The sequence below is a fragment of the Aotus nancymaae genome, unplaced genomic scaffold (assembly GCF_030222135.1).
Source record: "Aotus nancymaae isolate 86718 unplaced genomic scaffold, 86718_ANA_hifiasm-v0.15.2.pri h1tg000029l, whole genome shotgun sequence".
Lineage (NCBI taxonomy): Eukaryota > Metazoa > Chordata > Mammalia > Primates > Aotidae > Aotus > Aotus nancymaae.
The window spans coordinates 17510568-17526332 of NW_026988442.1; the positions used below are offsets into that span (position 1 = coordinate 17510568).

The 15765-nt window shown below is 38.9% G+C and overlaps 1 protein-coding gene across 2 annotated transcripts in view; it reads left to right on the forward strand.

The window, feature by feature from the left end:
- The window catches only part of CTNNBL1 (catenin beta like 1), a 181000-nt gene that overhangs the window by 73484 nt on the left and 91751 nt on the right, over positions 1-15765 (forward strand). For both annotated transcript variants that reach the window (XM_012455042.3, XM_064382424.1), the window contains exons 7-10: positions 870-961; positions 9983-10055; positions 10295-10353; positions 11839-11987. In XM_012455042.3, coding sequence (XP_012310465.1) covers positions 870-961; positions 9983-10055; positions 10295-10353; positions 11839-11987 — 373 coding nt within the window. The remainder of the gene's footprint in view (positions 1-869; positions 962-9982; positions 10056-10294; positions 10354-11838; positions 11988-15765) is intronic.

A 15765-nucleotide genomic window follows, 5' to 3' on the forward strand; every position in this document is an offset into this window, starting at 1 on the left:
GCAAAGGCGTGAGGAAGAAGATAGGAGGTGTGGTGACTTCTTCAGCCTTTTCTCCTTCAAAATTCACACCCAGTGTGTTCTGGGTATTGTGCTTAGGGAACACAGAACTGTTATCTGTTTCATGATAGTAGCATGTTCCAGGATATGGGAAGGGGGGCTGAAAGAAATGAAAGCATTTGATATTGAGGACTCTATGTGATTAAAAGAAAAAAAAAATCTCCTTTTTAGTATCATAGTCATGCAATGACTTTTTTTTCCTCCTAATTTTTAATTTTTCTATTAAGCAGCACTTTGACTGTTGTAGGAGGTAGCAGGGCCAATTATATTTGCTTCCTAGTACCTGGGAGTTACCTCGCCAGCATGGCCTTTCCCCTCTGTGCATATTGTTTTGTTCAATTAAAAAGACCATACTTTCCTGCTTTGCAATATTCTTGCTTCCACCTGATGCAGGGAAATCGAACTGCAAATGAATGAATCAGGAAAGGAAGAGACTCTGAATTCACCAGCCCCTGATTTTTCCCTAAGGCTTCTGCCTACCTCCCTGTCTCTTTGGTTATGGGTTTCTGGGACTCTGGGACTCTACTACAAGCAGGACTGAGTGGGCCTTTTGTGTTCTGCTCTAGTTTTCTTCCCTATTAGCATAGAAAATCTGTCACTTATCCCTTTTGTGAGTTCTACCATTTTCAGTCATGAGTTTTACTTGTAGCATAACCGGAAGAAGAAAACCACAGCAACTCCTTGGTTAATCTAAAAATGACAACCCAGTATCTGGCAGGGAGGAATGCAGGGAAGAGGGAAGAGGAATAACATACCTGTCATGGGAAGCAAGCTTGTTGCAGATGCAAACAAAGGTGTCTGTCTCCCTTCAGCTATTGTGGAAAATATGGCTGAGTTCCGGCCTGAGATGTGTACAGAGGGTGCCCAGCAAGGTCTTCTGCAGTGGCTGTTGAAGAGGCTGAAGGTGAGTTTGGCTGTGGGGAACTGCAGCTCACGCCTTTCTTTGCTCTGGGCATGATTGATGCTGGGTTATTGGCATAAACGGTGATGCTGGGCCATATGATCTAGTTTGGGAAGCTTCTTGTACCTCTTGCTTCTTTCTTCTCCTTTTTGTTTGTTTTAAAAGAAAAGGCTTTAAAAAGAGTCTTTAGTACCTCTGAAAGACAAACATGTTATACATACAAATTCATGTGATACAGAAGGTATAAAACTGAAAACCTCCCTTCTGCTGATCATCTGCAGTTCCACTTCCCAGAGACAGTCACTTTAACATTATTACATCCATTCTCCCAGAAATTTTCTATGTATATGAGAGAGTGTGTGTTTCAAAACAGAATTATATATTTTCTTATGCAAGTTGATTTTCTCACTGAACTATCTGTTGCCTAGTTAGTATTCCACCACACTGATGCACCAAAATTAATCTAATCATTCCCACTTGTAAGTTTGTACTATTGTAAACAGTGCTGCTGCGAATACAGTAGTCCCCTCTTATCTGTGGTTTTGCTTTCTGAATTTTAGTTACTCACAATTAACCACGGTCTGAAAACAGGTAAATATAAGGTATTTGAAAGAGAGACCACATTCACAAAACTTCTTATACAGTATATTGTTATAGTAGTTCTAGTTTATTATTGTTATTAATCTCTTACTGGGCCTAATGTATAAAATAAACTTCTTTTTACTTTTTTTTTTTTTTTTAAACAGTCTCACTCTGTTGCCTAGGGGTGGAGTACAGTGGCATGATCTCCGCTCACTGTAACTTCTGCCTCCCAGGTTGCTGGGATTATAGGTGTGTGCCACCCTACCTAGCTAGTTTTTGTATTTTTTAGTAGAGACAGTTTCACCATGTTGGCCAGGCTAGTCTCAAACTCCCGACCTCAAGTGATCCACCTGCCTCGGCCTCCCAAAGTGCTGGGATTACAGGCATGAGCCACTGTGCCTGGCCTATAAATTAAACTTCATTATAGGTACATATAGGGGAAACAAACATAGTAAATATAGAATTAATCTATGGTTTCCAGCATCCACTGGGGGTCTTGGATCCTATTCGCCACAGATAAGGGGAGGACTGCGTATACAAACTTCTTAAAATACACATTTGTCTCAGTTTATCTGTACGGTAAGTTCATAGAAGTAGAATTGATAGGCCAGGGGGTATGCACATTATTCGTAGTTTTGCAAAATTATTCCCACTGATTTATCATATCCCACTGATAAATCAGCTGCCCTACTGATTTAGAGTTATCTGTTTGCCTCTGCTTCTAGTTAATCTGATAGTGAAAATTGATCTTGTTTTAATTTGTAATTTTAAAATCAAGCTGAGTGTACTGGCTTCTTGTTGATATAGCCATTTGTATTCATGTCTTTCAGCTTCATATTTATATTCTTCGTCCATATTTCTATTGGATTGTTCATTCTCTTTCCTTCATAGCAGAGTCCTTGTGACTGTCTTTTTAACAGTTAGTACTGTCCGATAGAGTAAATGAGGAAAAGAAGAGGCAAGAGCTCCTCTCAGAATAGTTTTAACCAAAGGTGTGATGGGAGGCAGTTTGGAACTGCTTATATGCTACTGAAATCGTCCTCAGGCAGGCAAGGATCCCAACTTTTTGATGAGAAGGAGGCACTTTTTTGTAGCGAGAGTGATGCTCTAAGTAGTTAATGACCTTGCTCTGCTTCAGAATGTCATAAACATCCAGAAAGTCTGGAGTGTTTCAGGTCAGATTTGTCCTCCACTGTCTTGGCAGGGCTAAAGGAGAAAGTTCTGCCTAAGATATCATATGCCACGTGGTTTTCTCCCTTTCTGACAATCTAGTCTTCTCCAATCCTACTTATTCAACCATTTGTTCCTATTAAATCTGTAACCTTGATTTACATAACATATTGGCTCAAGGATGCTCAGCTAGCCCAGCTGCTACCATCAGTGGGTAAGGGCACATTTGCCCAGCAGAGGTCAGTAAACTGTAACTCCCTCCAGACCCCACCCCTCTTTCCTTTCAGTCTTGCATTCAGCAAGTAGTTAATTCGTGCATTGCCATTTGCAACTTTCCTTTTGACCTCCTCTCTTGAGTTTAAATATCCTTTGATTTTAGAACGAGGCTTGTTTCTCATTTAATTTCCTTTACATCTCTGTAAACTCAGTTCCTTCTTTTCTCGATATTCACCACATTTTTGTTCTCCAAAGCCTTGAGACATTTTGGGAGCAACAAGTGGTGGAGAGGAAAGTAGAGCACCCAGTTTTAAGGGGTCGGCATAGTATCAGGGACCTGAGCTGTTGGGGGGCAGCAGCCGGCTAGGGACTCAACCTTGAAATAGACCAAGTAATTCAAGAGTTGTTTGTCTCTGTTATGCCAGGACAAATCTTTCCAAGTTATTTGAGACCTAATACTGATTCAGGGATGTTCATTAAACTAGAATGTCAGACCTTCTGCCGTTTGAAAGTTGTTAAAACTCGCCAGTCTTTTTTTTTTTTTTTTTTTTTTAATTGGCAACATAGGAAGGGAAATTGACTTTTGAGTGTTTGGCTTGGATGCCATTACCCTGATGATCGTAATGAAGGGGCCCATTTGATAGTTTAGGAAGCTGTTGACTCTTGCCACATAGGCACTGCATTGGTGTAATCCTCAGGGCATAAATAGCCATGTTGCTGTCTTTTAAGCAGTTTTCAAGCTTTTAGGGATATTTAAACATCAAAATGTGATTTGGGTTTTTTTACTGGTAAGCAAGTACCTTTAGAAGAATACTGTGCTGCCCAGGCTTAATTAATTAGTTAATGAAATAAAGTCCTGCTCAAGGGTGAGGCCAGCAAGAGGGCTTGTCTTTAACAGCAATGCCTTGCTCTTATTTCTCATAATCTGGGGAAATACTAGTTATAATCTTCATTCTCTTCAACATCATGATGACTCTTAGTGAGTACTGGACCCAGATTTTGAATTGCCCTTATTAGCTGTGTGATTGTGGCTAATGGCCTCTTAACAGTTTTCTCCCTGTTTTCTCCTTTGAAAAATGGGGATCATATTCCCTGCCCTTCCAGTCTCACAGGGTTATTGTGAAATCAAATATGACAATGCTTTTAGATTGTAAAGATGTTATAGCACTGGGTTTCAGCTGAGGGTTTGAATTAAGATCACCAGTGGAACTTAACAAATACAGATTCCCACACTGCACCCTAGATCTACTATCTCAGTCTCTGTCTTTGGTATATTTTAGAAAGGTTCCACATGTGATTCTAATGTAAAACTCTCACTAAGATCCACTCCCTCTGGAAATGTAAACTTTCTTGTTAACCATTTTACTCTGGAGACTAATTTAAAACTCCATTTTCACTATGCCATTCCCTGTTCAGAAACTTACCTGGAGTGATGCTGTGCCTTCTACATCAGATCTCACCTTCTCTAAGCCTCTTCCCCTGGCCCAATTTGACCTTTTCATTTTTCAGTTTTGAAACATTGGCTTTTATTACCTTTTCAATACCTTTTTTTTTTTTTTTTTTAAACGTATCCCCTGCTCTGCAAAGGTCTAAATTATGTTGACCTCTGTGTCTGGCTTTGCTCATGCTCCTGACTCTACCAGAATGACTGACTCCTTGTTTGTATTTCTAAATTCTATACACCCTTCATGAAACAACTTAAATCCCTAATCTTCTGTGTAGCCTCCATCACTTTCAAAACTGAAAGGAAATCTGTAAGTTCTGTTGTAGATAAAAAATTTAAAATCGAGACCTATCGATATTAAGTGCCTTGCCCAAATCCCTGTAGCTAGAGATAGAGCCAGGATTAAGACCCAAGCCTCCAGAATTTTCTTCATACCCCCTTTCCATAGTACTTTGCCCTCAGCCTATACTGCCCACTTTCTTTTATAAAAAATCAACCCCTTCATTTTTTTCCAATAGGTTCTCTTGTGAGAGTTAGCCTGTCTGGGTTCCAGCATCTCCCCATAACTATGTGACCCAGCGTTTCTCTCCATCTGTAAAGTGGACATGACTCCATCACCTGGCCGACTTGAATATTCTTATGTGTACTGATTTTCTTTCTCCAAATACCCCTACATTTTATAATTACAAGGACTATGTCTTTGTCATATTTGTATCTCCTCCCAGTTGTCCTCAAACTATGGTTCCCAGCCAGGAGCATCTGCATCACCTAGCACCTTGTTAGAAATGCAAATTCTTGGGTCCACCCAGACCCACTGAGTCTGCAAAGTTGGAGTGGAGCCTGGCAGTCTGTGTTTTAATAAGCCCTCCAGGTGATTCTGATGTAAGCTAAAGTCTGAAAACCAAGGTCCTAGAGTACTTATGTCTAGATTGCTTGATAAAACCTTACGATATGACTGATCATCCCATATTTATTCAGTAATCCTTGAGTAATTCTTAAAGTGAGTGACACATGGGTGACAGCATTCTAGTGTTGGATTTCTCCTTTTTGTACTGGTAGCCTAGCAGTGTATAGAGATATTCATGGATCTCTTCATCTAACAAATCCAAACCTCACTAATTTATTCTAATGAGGATAAAACCCATTGTAAGTGATTGTATTAAATGGATTAACAGGTAAGTAGGTAACAGTAGTGTGAGAGGTGCTGCATCACAATTAATGTTTTTAATGGGGAATACAAGCTTATTAGGATATTTTGTACTGTTGAAAATAACAGCAAAACCAAGTTTGATTTTTCTTTCCTAAAGAAACAAAATTAAGATTCCCTTGTTACCCAGTTAAATCAGTGCTTCAGAAACCGTTGCAACATTCAACTAAGTTATATTACAGGTACAACTGGTTGATGCTAAAGTCCTTAGCCTCTATGACCGGAGGTTGGGATTTTGCAGGGCACAATCTGCTTTGACAATTGTACAGAGCTGTAGCTGTGTCTGAACCTGCTCCATGTGTTCAGGTACCAGAGGTGAGCTGCAGATATAACCTGCAGCTTCTGGCTGTGGGTGGTAGCATAATTGTTTTGTACTTTTCAGAAAAGCAGCAGCTCCCAAAAAGGTGAAGTTTAATTTTATTCAAGGCTGGTACATGCTGAGTACAAACCTATGCATGACTCTAATTACTCTGACAGCTGAAAGATTTAAGAGAGCCAGGCTCCTGGATAGAAGAGAGCCCTACAAGTTCCAAGTCCCACTGATTAACTTTGCAAAATCCAAGAGACTATACCTGCTAAGTAAAATCTCCTTTCTCCTGATTTTGATTAAATGTCTTTGTAATTTGGCAGTTTGGTATTGTGCAATCTCTGGCTAAGATTTAAACAGAAAGAAAATATCCTCTGTAATTTTTGTCTTTGGCTAGACATGAAAGATTACTTTTCTTTCTTCCCACCTGGCCTGATTTCTTCTATTTCTTTTCTACCAGATTAAAACATTTGGTTGTTAATATCATGATCATCATCACTAAGTTTTCACCATCTGATAGGAGTTTTATGTATTGACTGCCCACTACATGCTAAAGTGTTGTTCTAGAACCTTCTTTCCTTCCTTCCTTTCTTCCTTTCTTTTTCTTCTTTTCCTTGCTTTCTGTCTTGCCTTTTTTTTTTTTCCGAGGCCGGGTCTCACGCTGTTGCCCAGGCTGGAGTGCATTGGTGATTGGTGTGATCACAGCGCACTGCAGCCTCAACCTCCCAGGCTCAAGTGATTCTCTGGCCTCAACCTCTCATAGCTGGGATTTCAGGTGCATGCCACCACACCTGGCTAATGTTTGTATTTTTTTGTAGAGATGAGGTTTCACTATGTTGCCCAGGCTGGTCTTGAGCTCCTGGGCTCACATGATCCTCCTGCCTCAGCTTCCCAAAGTGCTGGGATTACAGGTATGAGCCACTGCGCCTGGCCACATAAATTATTTCTAATCCTCACAAACAACCCTGCCAAGAAGGTACAGCCATCCCTAGTTTACAGATAAAGAATCCCAGAAAGAGGAAATGGTGTTGCCCAAACCACATGGGAACCACGTGGGAAAGCCTGTGAGCGTTGGGCCTTGGCATCTCTGAAGCCACCTCCTCTTGCCAAGCTGCTTCCCAACTGGCACTGCTTTTAGGTTCTGAAGCAATGCAGAGCTCTGCGTTGGGGAGTTATTGGGCCTCATCATTTTGGTTTCTTGATTACATTCTCCCGTCATGCCAATTTCTCAATTAGAGAAGTTATATTTTAATTTAAAAATGATGAAGTTATCAGTCTGATTTTTTAAAAACTTACTTTGGGTAAATTGGAAACTCTTAGTAGTGTCTTAGAGCTAAACGTGGAGATTTCCTGCGGGAACCAAGAATTCTTGATAGCAAGAAACTCAACTGGTGGGTGCATGTTATGTACACATCAGTTCCTTTAGCACAGCCACTTCATGAGGAAGATATTAATTTGGCCAGTCGCCAAATTAGAGCTGAGATTCTAATGCAGATATTTCTGGTTGTGGTTATCAGAAAAACTTGTGGTTTTCTGTATACCTATTGTGTGTTAGATACTTTCATACTATGTTTTTAAATTCTCATAGTAACTCTCCAAATAAGTGGGGGTTTTTTTCTATTTTTTTCATGTTAATGCTTTTAATCAAAAAAAGTGTTGTTTTTTATTTTCATTTTACAGATGAGAAAACTGAGACCAAGAATGTTTCTTGGGTCATATTTTCCCATTGTCAGTTCACGGCGCTCTTATTGTCTCAGTAGTTTTGTTTTTACAGCACCGCTATGTCCAAAAGTACCTTATAGTCTCATTTATTAAGTAGTTATGTCCCAGCAGTTTAATATGTATTTATAGCCAGACAATTTATTAGCTATTTGAGAAGATAATACAAATTGAAAGAAAAACATTTTTATTTCATTCTTAAATACGATCGTTACTTCCTAATGTTATGTGTGCCTTTTGGTACTGCATGAATCCTCAAACCTTAGAATCAGATTGAACACCACCATCATCATTCTGATTTCACACTGATTTTCACAGCTATTTTTGTCAGAGCAGCTATCCAAATGCAGCTCCGCAAAGCTATGATGTCACCAGAAGAAATGTACCTCGAGCTACTAGTTAGTGCAGTGTTCAAGAGATATCAAATTCCACTGTGTTCTCCTTGAAAATTTAAAATATCTTGTGGCGAATTCAATATGGCGCCCTGGTTGCCACAGCACAAGGTTGGAGAACTGCAGGCTTGTTGACGTAGGTAGTGGTGTGCTCATGAGTCAGCCTTAGGTGTGTCTGATCCACATCCATGTTTGTTTTTTTCTTTTTTAAACTCGACGGTACTAAAAAATTAACTTTAATTCAGTGTAAGGTTTTTAAATACCACCAGCAGTGGATAGGGTTCATGTCTAAGTCACCCCTGTTTGTTTTCATGCTCAATGCTGTGTCTTCCATATAGCAGATGCCCAATAAATATTTATTGAAAGGAAGAAGAACTCTCCCCAACTTGAAAACAGGAGCTTACAAAATTGAATAAAGGACAGGAGGTATTAGATCTGCAGAAAGGGCCATGGCCCTAGTGACCTACTGTCTTTTGGCTTTTTTCAGTTAAGTATCTTGTTTCAAGCAAGAACCATGGCCCTTGCAAAGCTAAAATCTAAGTTGGTGTGACTTAAATCTTTTAAAATATAATAGCAAGATTTGGAACTTAAATAATTTGAGTGGGAAATTTTATTAGCAAATCCTTGATTTTGATAGAGATGCTTACTCCTTGGCTTTTCACCTTATGTTTTGATTTTTGTTAATATAAAACCATTTTTCTTAAAGTGAAACATACCACAGTTTGCATTAAGCCCTGACTATTATGCTGAATTTCTTGAAACAAGGCTTCAAGCTTGCCCAGGGAGCATACCTTTCAGTTAGCACATGTAAGACCTTGCATTTATAGATCTTTTAACCTCAGATGGTCATACTTGGTCGACCTCCTGAAACCCTGTGGGGTGCACTTAGCTTGATGAGGAAGACGTGCACAGAAAACTGAAATGATGCTGGATGTTGCTTGATTTGGCACAACTCTTCCTCCTTAAGTACTAAACCAGTGTCTAAACACATCCGTGAATCTGTGGCAGTAAGGTGACTGAAGTGTTAGTTCCAAGATAAACACTTCCCTTGTCTTTTCCAAGTACAGAAATTCTTTGTCATTTCAAAAACACAGATAGGTAGCAAAGGTTGCTGTTGATTAATAGTCATTGTTTACATGCCTGCATTTTAAGGATCATGGGCACCATAAATAAAAACACATCATTGAGACTCCCTCCTCTCTGTACACCTTTATCCAAGGGGCAGTGATAATGGCAAGATATTTAAGTCTCACTACCGAAGCAACAGTGTGGCCAGCCATGAAAGATAGTCTGTACAGTAGTTGTGCCCCTTCTGAAACTCCTAAGGAGCAGGGCATGCAGCGGGGAAAGAATTGTGGGTAGTAATTTGGGTGTTAAAATATTAACACATTTTTGCATATTTAATGTGGTTTCCTTTTTAAATAGTAGGCAGATTATGGCATGCAAGCAGATAGGTTTATGATTTCAAATTAAATTTTAAGCATTAAAAAAATCCAGAAGGAACTACTTTGTGATAAATACATTCAACTAATCAAGAATTGCTTTCAACTTCTGATCATATATCAACTAACTTATAGCCTAATTTTATGATTGTAACTTGTGAATTAAGCTTCATGGTGGGTTTTAGTCTTAAAAGTTCAAAACTCTCATTCATCTAGTTCACATTGAGTACTATGGGCCAAACATATATAATCCCTGGACTCAAAATGGGAAATCTTGCAGCCTTCACCAAGGAGGTAACATGAATACCTGGGCATGAAGACAGCGAGAGCCATTGTTTCAGTCTGTCACTTCTGTCTTGACTCTGTGATACTTGGTTCTGGACTCTTGAGAGCAGAGGCAGATGTTTTTACCCTTTACCTGCCTTTTCCCTCTCTAACTTCTGCTTCTCTCTAACTCAGATCACTCACAAATTTATGAAAAATTTGTCCTGGGGAAGGAAGCAAGACCCCTTAACATTTTTCTCATTTCTCCTATTTCTCCATAGGCAAAGATGCCTTTCGATGCCAACAAACTGTATTGCAGTGAAGTGCTGGCCATATTGCTCCAGGACAATGATGGTGAGGCGCCCTCTCAGTATTGATATTCTGTTAGGATAGGAGCCAGACTTGTTTCAGATCATGACAGCAAGCTCTCTTGCCTTTGGCATCCCCTTGCTCTCCCTCTCGCTCCCTGTGCTGCTTTTGTACTCTGTCAAGCTGTATTGATTTTGTTTGCTGATGTATCAGTGTTAGACGGCTGTAAAATCTGACAGTTAGGTTCATTTTTTTTCTTTCTCTGTTTTTTTCCCCCCTTTTAGAAAACAGGGAGTTGCTTGGGGAGCTGGATGGAATCGATGTGCTTCTTCAGCAGTTATCCGTGAGTAATTCTTATGCTTGCTGTCTGCTGCAAGATACATGGCCTGCTTTGAATGGGAGGTGGAGCTGGAAATTGTGGGAAGGAATAAACCATGTGCTGCAAGCCATATGGAGCATGTTGGCAGGTTTGAGGGTTATATGGAGGGATGTGGTTTGCCTCCTTTCCTTAGTCATTTGCTGTTTATGACCAGACATCACTGTGTATTGGATATGGACTTTCTTTGTCTTCTGATATGATGTTGTCAATTCAAAAAAGATGTGCTTCTTACTTAAGTGTGTATGTTCTGGGCCAAGCATACCAAATTATTTTTGTTTGACCCACTCCCAAGATTATTCACCAACTTTCCTTGCAATCTGCTGTGAAAATGGAGTATGTTCATTTAGGATCCGAATGAGCTCAAGGAGTACAAGTTCCACTGCAGTGGGGTGGGGGTCCAGGGGAGGATATAGGGGAGGATGTGGTGCTGAAGGCTGGCGTGAGAACTTGGAAACTGCCATTTTCTCACTGTAAGAAATGTAAATCCAGTTGAAATGTTATTCTGCTGGCATTCTGAAAATACCGTTAAGATTTCCTCTTACAAACTTCATCTGTGTTATTCTAAAAACAGGATTGAAAATAGATGACTTGGATAAAATCTTAAGAGTGTTGGGAGAGTCTGAGATGTCAGTTTGCATACAGCTTCCATCTTGGTGCCAGCAGCCTGAGTGGCTTGGCCTCCACCCCAAAAATAAAGCTTTGAAATGTGAATTTGTTTCCAATTCTGGGAACGTGCTTAGTCCTTTTCCTGTGAGATGATTGATCTTCTCATAGTAGATTGTATGGATATGCATCTATGGTTTAAAGGCTTCTCTTAACATGCCTTACATCTCTGGCAAAAGGAAAACTTCTGTAAGCCCTTCCCATGAATTAAAGCCCCAGCTCCCATGTGAGGGAATTGAATAGCCTTGATTGTCAGGAAACGCTTCCTTATATTGAGCCACAATTCACCCCTCTGGATTATGCTTGCTTTTAGAAAGGAAAAAAATGAGACTTGGTTGGGTTGGGCAAGTGGAGGGCTTTGAGGGTAGTTGGCAAAGTTGTTTCTCATCCTGGATAATGGTTTTAGGGGTGTCCACTTTATTCATTTAGTTCTGTATGCACTTTATGGAGTTTTTCTGCATCTGTGTTATATTTTACAATAAAAAGGTTTTGGTTTTTATTTGGGTTTTGGTTTTTTAAAAAATCTGCTTGCCTGGAACTGTCACTTACTAATGGACCCGGTGGTCAGTTGAGTGTTTTGGTGGTTTTTTTGCATTTATTTATTATACGTGAATCATTTCGTTTCTCTAAAATGGAAACTGATGAGAATTTTGTTTGCTGAGTTTCTGTTTCCTCAACCGTAGAGTTATGACCCACAGGTTTTAGAAATGGTTGGGTGGCGGCTCATGAAAAGACATTCTTTTATAGCTCTTATAGCTCTGTGTTTTGTGGTGTTTTCCTTGACAGGTGTTTAAAAGACACAATCCCAGCACGGCTGAGGAGCAGGAGATGATGGAGAATCTGTTTGATTCCCTTTGCTCCTGTCTAATGCTTAGTTCCAATCGTGAGCGCTTCCTGAAGGGCGAGGGTCTTCAGCTGATGAATCTCATGCTCAGGTATGTTTCGAATGCCCTATTTCTCCCAACTTTTTTGCCTGACTTTAGCCTGAATTCAAGAGTGTGTAGCTATAGTCATTTATTCTGTTGAGTTTCCTAGACTTTATCCTGAAGAGTAAAGACTTCAGGCATGGGGATCTGTTTATGTATGTATGTGGTCTTTCCTAAATGGGTTTTTTTTTTAATCCTTCCCATAACGTGTTAGTTTTTGGGAAATCTAGCCATTACTTCTAAACTTGGAGCAATTTTCTGTATATATTACATAGACCTCTCTATGCCATATGTTTGTCTGTATTTTTATTGAAAGCAATATATCCTTCATGTTTTTCATTCCTCATTCAGTAATGAGTTGTACATGTGCTGTATGCCTAGCATAGGAAATATGAAAATGTGTAAGACAGTTCTAGAACTTTCATTTATAGTACTTTCCTTATACGTCTTATTATTTATACTCTAATGCCTGAAAGTGGATATCATATTAGTTTCACAGTTATTTTATAGAATCCTAAAGTTAGAAGCAAAAAGGGGAGAGGAAGCTTATATTGATAACTCTTGAGACTCTGTCTAGGAAAGGGAGTAGAGAAGTGTATGGGGGAGGGCTGAGGGGATAACCAGAGTGTGGTGTAGGGTCAAGGGACTTTTTTTAAAAAAAAATTGAGCATGTTTGTATGGTTGGAAGATTCTAGTCGTTATGAAATTGTGCCCTATGGAAGGAGCAGGACTGAGATTTTAAAAAAAACAAGAAAGAAGTTGAGCCAGAGTCTGCTTTCTTAAAACTTCAAGTACACTGAGAGCTCTGTTGAACTGAGATATTTATTTGAAAAGGTTTTTCAGAAATGTGATATATATTTGCTAAATAGAATTTGGAATACAAACATACAAAACTGCTATGAAAACATTGATAAGGTACTATGTTAAGGGCTGGGCCTACACAGAAATATGTAAGACAGAATTTCTGTCTCCATGAAGTTAGAAAGACAGTTCTGTGACCCAAACACAGCCTGTCTTTGGGTATATGTTTTCTTCTAGTCTTTTTTCTACAGTTTCTAACAACTTTTTAAGCCTGCCACACATACAATTTTCTATATGGCTGCTTTGCAAACATCACATGCTGTTTCCCATGCTGTGTATAATCTTCATGAGAGTTTTCAGTAACTCCATAATGGCCTTTAAGGGACTGTAGCTTACTTTCTATTCTTCTGGTGTTGGCATTGAGGATATTTCCAATGTTTTGACATTATAACAAGTTCTACAGTGACCATTTTTATGTTTAATGTTAGGATTATCCAGGTACAGTAAGTCCTCACTTAACATCGTTGATAACATTCTTGGAAACCACAACTTTAAGTGAAATGATATATAATGAAACCAATTTTTCTCATCAATGTTATAACGGTGTTATTTGAGGATCTGACCTGCTGTATCTTGTTTCACTTAAAGTTGCAGTTTCTAAGTCTGTCTATGATGTTAAGTGATGACTTACTGTGTATGTTTCTAAAATATCTTATATTTAAAAGGCTTCTGGAGGGCTGGAGGCACAATAGATCTCTTCATTTGTCCAGTGTGTACCAGACCTTGCATTGACCAAAAGTCTTCCTTTGAGCAGTTGCTTTTAAAAACGTTTTTTTTTAAAGTGCAGAGAGGGACATGGAAATTACTCAGAGGCCTTTTGTGTTTAGCTGATTTTTGCTAGCTTTGCTCTCTTGAGTCTTCTGTTTGTTTCTCTCCCTTACCCTTCTAATTGCTTGTCCTTTTATCGAAATGACCCACCTTCTCTTAAGTAAATAGCATAAATAGAAGATGCATTTGGCTTCTTCAGTCTTCTAACCATAACACAATGTTCTGAAGGGACTTTTCCTTAAGCTTCTTAAAGGTCTGAATTGCCAGTGTCTTTGGATGGTTGAGTGCAAACATGAAGTGATATATTCCTGCAGCATATGGTTTGGTATTGCGTAGCAGTGGGGAGCTGAATAAATAACCAGAAATATGGATTATTCAAACAGGAATGCTGAGATTCAGGGAGGCTAATTAAAGGAGAGCTCCAAAAGACTTAGAAACTGTACCTCTCTAGATCTCCTAACTTCTCATTTTTGAATGCTGAAGTTGCTGTTATATTCATTCTTTTGCATTAATTAGCTATATTAGCAGATTCAGCATTTCCTTTTTTCTCTTTTCCATACTCTTTGTTCTGTGTTATTTCTCTTCTTCAGACTCCCAGATGGAAAGTTTAATTGGGGATGGAATATTTTTTCCGTACTGTAGTCACCCTTCCTGATCTTCTAGTAAGAGCTGCCAGGTGGCTCTCTGTCTAGAGACAGCCTATTCCAGACAAAGAAGCTATAACACTAGGAGTTCAGGAAAATTGCTGTGATTCCATTGCCCCTAAATGCAAATCTTTGACTCAGTCATTCATCAGACAGTTGTGAGATGCCCATGTGGAGAGGGGGCAGTATGGAGCAGGTTGGAAGAATGGGCCCGGGACTTCTAAGTGTGGGTTTGGAATATGCTCTTTTCACTTACAGTTCAAGATATTTGATGAGTTACTTTAACCTTTGTGACCTTCTCACCCTCAGTTTTTCATCTGAAAAATGGGACTGATAATACCAAATTTACAGGGATTTTGACAGAATTAAATTATATAAAGTATCTGGGAAAATTCTACAGTTGCAAAACACTGATAAGGTACTATGTATGTTAAGTGCTAGGTTTATACAGAGATGAACAAAACCAGGTTTCCTGCCTTCAAACCTGCCTTCAAGAAGCTCAAAGGCTAGTGAGGGATGCACCATTAAATAACTGTAATATTATTTAATATGGTAGCTATTCAGAAGAAAAGTTACTTTTGCATGTATATACTCAGTGAATTTTTCTCCTTTCTGATTATTGATAAGGAAAGATCACAAACAAGGTACTCATTGATACACCCTCCCTCTTTCCTGCATATGCCCTCCTTCTCATGCCTATATGGACACACACACAAGCATATATTCACTACCAACTTAACATTTTTATCTACTATATAGAGGCATGATTTTGATACAACAAAATGTACGCATTTTAAGTGTAGTTTTGACAGATGTTTCCACCACCACAGTGAAGATGTAGAACAGTACTCTCCAGTCGAAATGTAATGTGAGATAGGTAATTTTATATTTTGTAGTAGCTACCATGTTTAAAGGGTTAAAAGAAACAAAACTAATTTTAATAATGTATTTTATTTAATATAATAAATCAACAGTTATCTCAACGTGTAATCAATATAACAAAATTAACAAAATTATTAGTGAGCCATTTCACATTCATTTTTTTGAGACTAAGTTTTCAAAATCCAGTGAGCATTTTACATTCACATCCCAATTCAGTTGCTAAATTTTCATCAGAATACTTGATTTGTATTTAGATCAGAGTTGAAAATATAGATTCTCATACCTAAGTTTGTCCAAAGAAGCTTAAATGTTTTCCATTAAGTGTTAGTTTTTAAATTTTAAACTTTATTTAAATCATAATTAACATTTAGTTTCTCAGTTACAATAGCCACATTTCAGATGCTCAGTAGCTGTACATAGCTAGTGGCTACCATATTGGATGATGCATATACAGATCCTTTTCATCACTCCCAAAAGTTTCCTTGCATGCCACCAGGCCCGGCTAATTTTTTCAAAATATTTTTGGCAAAGACAGGATTTCACCATGTTGCCCAGGCTGATCTTGAAGTCCTGAGCTCAAGCGATCTGCCCGTCTTGGCCCTTCAAGGTGCTGTGATTACAAGTGTGAGCCA